This window comes from Chinchilla lanigera, unplaced genomic scaffold (genome assembly GCF_000276665.1).
Source record: "Chinchilla lanigera isolate Chin_1 unplaced genomic scaffold, ChiLan1.0 scaffold00173, whole genome shotgun sequence".
Taxonomy (NCBI): Eukaryota; Metazoa; Chordata; class Mammalia; order Rodentia; family Chinchillidae; genus Chinchilla; species Chinchilla lanigera.
In genome coordinates this window covers 1,028,998-1,035,606 of record NW_004955574.1, presented here as the reverse complement: position 1 = coordinate 1,035,606, position 6,609 = coordinate 1,028,998, and the positions used below count along the sequence as shown (strand labels likewise).

The 6,609-nt window shown below is 62.3% G+C and overlaps 1 protein-coding gene across 1 annotated transcript in view; it reads left to right on the top strand.

The window, feature by feature from the left end:
- Zc3h4 (zinc finger CCCH-type containing 4) overlaps positions 1-6,264 on the top strand; it is a gene marked incomplete in the record, with an annotated part of 40,070 nt that extends 33,806 nt beyond the window's left edge. Inside the window, 4 exon segments of the mRNA XM_013509569.1 lie at positions 1-125; positions 290-633; positions 3,487-3,738; positions 4,653-6,264. Coding sequence (XP_013365023.1) covers positions 1-125; positions 290-633; positions 3,487-3,738; positions 4,653-6,169 — 2,238 coding nt within the window.
- Between the last annotated feature and the right edge of the window lie 345 nt (positions 6,265-6,609).

The window sequence follows — 6,609 nt, the reverse complement described above, 5'->3', positions numbered from 1 at the left end:
GTGCACGAGCCACTGTCCCCACAGCAGCTGCAGCAGCAGCAGGACATGTACAACAAGAAGATCCCCTCCCTGTTTGAGATCGTTGTGCGGCCCACGGGGCAGCTGGCTGAGAAGCTGGGCGTGAGGTGAGCCCCTGGGGTACCTGCCTCTCCGAAGATGTTGGGGTTTCTGCCTGGGACCCATGGCCATGGGCTCTGAGCCCTTCGCCAGTTGGCGCTCTCCACACCGCCTGGGGTGGGGGCCACCACTCCTCAGCTGCAGCTTTCACAGGCACCATTTCCTCCTCTAGGTTTCCTGGACCTGGTGGACCCCCAGGGCCAATGGGTCCTGGGCCCAACATGGGACCCCCAGGGCCAATGGGGGGCCCCATGCACCCTGACATGCATCCGGACATGCACCCAGACATGCACCCTGATATGCATCCTGACATGCACCCCGATATGCCGATGGGCCCTGGCATGAACCCTGGCCCTCCTGTGGGTCCTGGCGGTCCTCCCATGATGCCCTATGGTCCTGGAGACTCCCCACATTCCGGAATGATGCCCCCCATCCCACCAGCCCAGAACTTCTATGAAAACTTCTACCAGCAGCAGGAGGGCATGGAGATGGAACCAGGCCTCATCGGGGATGCAGGTGCGTGGGGCGGCCGGGGAGGCCGGGGGCTGGGTTTGGCGGCCTAGAAGGGACTGAAGGTGCTCCAAGTCTCTGGAGTTGGGGATCCGGCTCCCATCTTCATCACATTTAGTAGTCGAGTGTTTGCTGTGACATTAGGCTCATTCTTTGTTGAGATCAAAAGGAGTTTTATGTTGTCAGTATGGCTTATTTTACTTGTTTCTTTGTGGTGCTGGGGATGGAACACAGGGCCTCACACATGCTGGGCAAGCACTGTATACTGAATTACACCCCAGCCCTTTATTTTCAGACAGGCTTTCGCTAATTTGCCCAGGCTGGCCTTAAACTTGGCAGTCCTCCTGCCTCAGCCTCCTGAGTGTCTGGGACTGATAGTCATGTCTACCATGCCTTTGTTTGATTTTTAAGATTTTGCCAGGCATGGTGGCGCATGCCTGTGATCCCAGCACTGGGGAGGCTGAGGCAGCAGGAACGTTGCAAGTTCAAGACCAGCCTGGGCTACAAAGTGAGCTCAAGGCCAGCTTGGATTACATAGTGAGACCCTGTCTCAAAAAGACCAAAAAAAAAAAAAAAGGCATTTTTTCAGTGTGCCTAGAATTGGGAGCATGACCCTGCCAGAAAAGTTCTGGGCTTAGAGCTACCAGTGCTGACCTGTGACTCTGCTTGTCCCATCCCTATGACTGGCCGTTTTCTTTCCTTCCTTTGTGTCTGTCTTGGTAAAGTCCTTGTGCCACAATCAGCAAGGGCTAGATGACATGCACAGCAGTGACGCCCTCAGAGCAGAGATGTACCTGCAGCCAGGCGTGGCCTCGGCTGTTTTAGTGGCCGAGGAGGCTGTGAGGTGACTCGGCTCCCTTCAGCGCTGACTGTTGTTAAGACAGAGGAAAGTAGGGAGTGACAGCTAGAGCCTGACGGCCTTGGCAGGGATGGCCAGCAGAGGCCTGGCCTGCCTTTCCGGGAAGCTCGGGTGTTGGCTGGGCGTAAAAGAGGTGTGGGGCGGAGCTCTGTGTCCAGCAGCAGCCTGTCAGATGGGCCCAGCCTACAAAGGAAGGGCGAGCGGGTCCCTGTGAGAGGACCGTGTCGGTGTGGCAGAGGTGGCCCTGTAGCCTTGAAGAGGGCTGGCAGTAGATGGGCCCTGGGTGGGAGTTGAGGGAGCACCTGGGCTGCTGTGGAGGGCCCCACAGCGGAAGTGAGCCGGCGCACAGCAGCAGGGTCAGGCTTCACAGTCACAGCCCCGGCTGTCTTGGGCAGGTGGTGCAGAGGGCAGGGTGGGGGGGCAGTCGCCTGATGAGCTAGGCCTGTGGAGCAGGTGGCTCGAGAGCAACCCTTCTGCTTTCGCCACCTGGGGATTCTGAAGGGTGCTCGAGGGGTGCTACGGAGCCCTGCAGGGTGGGATGGGAAAGTGAGTGGCTTCGGCTTGTGTGCGGTGAGAAGGCAGAGGGGGCAGAGGCGCCGCCAGAACTGCTCAATGTGTGGAGACGCATGTGGAGAAGGCTCTGCTGGAAGACCAGGGGTCAGTCAGCCTTTAACAGTAACTCTAAGCCAGGCGTGGTGGTGCACACCTGTGATCTCAGCACTCGGGAGGCTGAGGCAGGAGGATTGCTGTGAGTTTGAGGCCAGCCTGGGCTCCGTCGTGGGTTCAAGGCCATCCTGACCTGCATAGTGAGACCTTGTCTCAAAGACAAAAAAAGTAACTCTGGTCTCCACATTCACAGGGTGAACCTGTGGTGTGTGCTGCAGCAGGCTGCTTGCTAGCATTGAAAAGTCTAAGACACCGACTGTCACTGCTCTAGGGGAACTTGCTTTTTTAAAAAACTGAGATGTGCTGGACCTGGTGGCACTCACATGTGATCCCAGCACAGGAGACTGAGGCAGAAAGATTGCTGAGAGTTCAAGACCAGCTTGAGCTACATAGTGAGTTCAAGGCCAGCTTGAACTACAGTGAGACCCTGTCTCAATAAAAACCGTGTGATGAGATGTGATCCACTATCCCCACGTTTCCAATCCTTAGTCCAGGCAGGGTAGAGGCTGTGGAAAGGTCAGCACTGACTCTGGAGTTTTGTTGTTTTTTTTTTGTTTTGTTTTTGTAGCAGGAATTGAACTCAGGACCTTGCACTTGCAAGGCAGGTGCTTGTGCCGCTGAGCTGTATTCCCAGCTGGCACTGACTCTGGACACACTGTCCTCAGTCCTCGAGCTCCTCGTTGCTCAGCATTGTGCACACGCTCAGCGCCGCGTCCTGAGAGGGGCCCTGAGTGACAGTGACTCGGCCCTGCAGCCCTTGGCTCCTGCGGGGAGCAGTGCTGGGCGGGGAGTTCAGGGCCTGCACGGGAGGAGCAGGAGAGATCGCCCCCAGCTCTGGGGTGCTGTGCAGTTTTCGTTCTCCTGTGTTTTTCTTTTTGGGGGGCAAACATGGTTGAGCTCAGACTGTGAGCGCACCTGGAGACTCAGTGGTGCTTCTTGTTACCTTGTCCCAGAAGCAAACCACAGCTCATCACAGCGCAGGTCAGGAGAGGATGGGGAAGGCGAAAGCTTCCCCGAGGCCTCCCCGCCCGTCCTTAGGAGGACGCCTTCCGTCTGTCCTCAGAGCTTTCTCCCACCTTCACACATGGCCAGCGCCTGTCCGGCCGTCCTGTTTCCATCTGTGAGCGCTGGTCTGTGTCACTATACCCCTCCTCTTGCAGACAGGAATGCCCCATGGCTGCCTGCCTTGGGTTCTTGTGGGTACCAGGCAGGGGAGGGCGGCACGGACGGCTGCACTTAGCGCCCTGCAGGTGGCTTCCGCAGGGAAGGGCTGGGACGGAGTTGGGGCTGTGAGGCCCTTCCCAACCTGAGCCCTCGGTTCTTCCCTGCCACAGAGGACTACGGGCACTACGAAGAGCTACCGGGGCAGCCTGGGGAGCCCCTCTTCCCCGAGCATCCTCTGGAGCCAGACAGCTTCTCTGAGGGAGGGCCCCCAGGCCGGCCGAAGCCGGGTGCCGGTGTCCCCGACTTCCTGCCCTCAACCCAGAGGGCCCTGTACCTGAGGATCCAGCAGAAGCAGCAGGAGGAGGAGGAGAGAGCGAGGAGGCTGGCTGAGAGCAGCAAGCAGGACCGGGAGAATGAGGAAGGCACGTGTCTCGCAGGGCAGGGCTCGGCCCCCGTGCTGTGCGGGGCTCGGTGGGGACGCGCTCGGGGGTCCTGGCAGGTAGCGGCCTGCACCCAGCGGGAGCACCTCTGTCAGGGTCACAGGGTCAGGCCAGGCAACTGCTATTGCGTGTCCCTGAGGAGACGAGTGCCGGGGCCGCCCTCCTGTGTTGCAAGACGTGGGAGTGACCCGATCCCATCGAGGAGCGTGGTGGGCTGGTTCCTGCCGACACGACAGCCAGCAGGACGGGCTGCCCACTCCTTCAGAGGAGGCTTGGGGCCTGTCCTGTCTGCGAGAGAGGAGCAGTGTGCAGGAGGCGTGTGGGAGCGGTGGGCAGGGACCACAGGGGGCCTTGGAGGGGCCTGGGGACCGCTGGGGAGGAGGGCGGGCCAGCTGGCGCAGGTTCCCCCTTGAAGGTTTTGCTTGCGCCAGCTCCAGTGGACGTTTGGCCCCTGACCTCCTGGGGGGCACTGTCGCGTTGCAAGGGGGCTGAGGACACGTGCCTGAGAGCCGCCGGGACCTCCCAGCCCGGGGGGTGGGAAGGGGCAATGGAGCCCGCACTAGGTGTCCTGGCTCGCTCTTGGCTCTGTGTCCGATGGGCATGTCAATGACCTGACCTTCTAGGTGGCTGATGAGCCGTTTAAATACCACAGACCACTTAGGGCAGGGCTGGCACAGTGGAAAGCTCCATGGGTGGCAGCCCCAGGTGCTAGGCCCGAGCTGGGCACCGAGGCCTCCAGGGTCTCCTCCCACCCCCACGGGACGCCTTGGGAGGAGGCCCTGCGGTTCTGTGTGCCGGGGCAGGGCGGCACTGGCCCTGTGGGCTTCCTGGGGATCTGGAGGGCCGGTGGCGGCTGTGCGACCACTCACCCTCCCTGCCTGTCTGCCCTCTCTCAGGTGATACCGGAAACTGGTACTCAAGTGATGAGGACGAAGGGGGGAGCAGTGTCACCTCCATCCTCAAGACACTGCGGCAGCAGACATCCAGCCGACCCCCAGCTTCAGTTGGGGAGCTGAGCAGCAGTGGGCTGGGAGACCCCCGCCTCCAAAAGGTGCACACCACTGGAGGCCGACTGGCTGACCCCCGCCTCAGCCGGGACCCCAGACTCTCCCGCCATGCTGAGGCTTCTGGCGGATCCGGCCTGGGAGACACCGGGCCCTCTGACCCCCGGCTGGCTCGCTCCCTGCCCACCTCGAAGCCGGAGGGCAGCCTTCATTCCAGCCCCGTCGGCCCCAGCAGCTCCAAGGGCTCCGGGGCTCCCGCTCAGGAAGAGGAGGAGGGGGAGCGGGCGCTGCGGGAGAAGGCCGTGAGCATCCCCCTGGACCCCCTGCCTGGGCACCCGCTGCGGGACCCCAGGTCGCAGCTGCAGCAGTTCAGCCACATCAAGAAGGACGTGACCCTGAGCAAGCCCAGCTTTGCCCGTACCGTGCTCTGGAACCCCGAGGACCTGATCCCTCTGCCCGTCCCCAAGCAGGACATGGTCCCCCCCGTACCCGCTGCCCTGCAGTCCCTGCCTGCCTTGGACCCCAGGCTGCACCGGTCCAACCCCACAGGGGCCCCCGGTGCCCGCCAGCGCCAAGGCGCCTCCACAGACCCCAGCACCTCCGGCTCCAACCTGCCTGACTTTGAGCTCCTCTCTCGCATCCTCAAGACTGTTAACGTTACTGGCCCCTCCGCAGCCCCCAGCCCAAGCGACAAGCCCAGTGACCCCAGGGTGCGGAAGGCCCCCACTGATCCTCGACTGCAGAAGCCAGCAGACACGGTCGCCTCGCGTGCTGCCAAGCCCAGCCCTCCCGAAGGGTCCTCTCCAGCCTCCAGCCCCAGTGGAGGGTCCTCCCCACCGGCCACGGCTCCCTACGACCCCAGAGTCCTGGCCGCCGGCGGGCTGGGCCAGGGCAGCGGCAGTGGGCAGAGCAGTGTGCTGAGTGGCATCAGCCTCTATGACCCGAGGACTCCCAACGCGGGCAGCAAAGCTGGGGAGCCAGCTACTGACGCAGGGGCCCAGCCCAAGGGGCCTGAGGGAAACGGCAAGAGCTCGGCCTCTAAGACCAAGGAGCCCCCTTTTGTCCGCAAGTCTGCACTGGAGCAGCCAGAAGCAGGGAAAGCTGGCACGGATGGGGCCTCTGCCGCGGCCACAGACAGATACAACAGCTACAACCGGCCCCGGCCCAAGGCAGCCGCCGCCTCCGCCACAGCCACCGTCGCCGCGCCTGCGGAGGGCGCCCCGCCGCAGCCCGGGGTGCACAACCTGCCCGTGCCCGCCCTCTTCGGGACCGCGAAGCCCGCACCCAAGACAGGCTCGGGAAGCCCGTTTGCTGGCAACAGCCCGGCCCGCGAGGGCGAGCAGGATGCAGGGTCCCTGAAAGACGTTTTTAAAGGCTTCGACCCCACCGCCTCCCCCTTCTGCCAGTAGTGTTGGCCGGAGCCGGTGCTCCTGCAACCCCGCCTCTTCCACGGTGATATTTAAGGGCAGCAGTCTGAGTTGGGATTGGGGGGAGATGGGGAGGGACCGGGTGTTCTTTCTTTTCTTTTTTCTCCTCTTTTTTCCCTTTTTTTTTTCCTCAAATAGTATTTCCTTTGAGACATAAATTGTACAGAACCATCCTGGGTGGGTCCCGTCAGTGCTGCAGGGCCCACGGCTGCCCGCGGTGCCGGGCCTGGGCCGCAGCGGCCAGGTGGTCGCTGGGCGCCGGTGGGGGGCCTCCGGGCAAAGCTCGGGCCCCCTCGGGACAAAGGGAGCAGGGGTGCCTGCAAAGGCACTGAGGGTCACTCCCCCGCTCTGCTGGGCAAGTAGAGACTGGAACCCGTCCTCGAGGGCCCGTGAGCAGCCGTGGCTCTCCAGCGTGAGGCCAG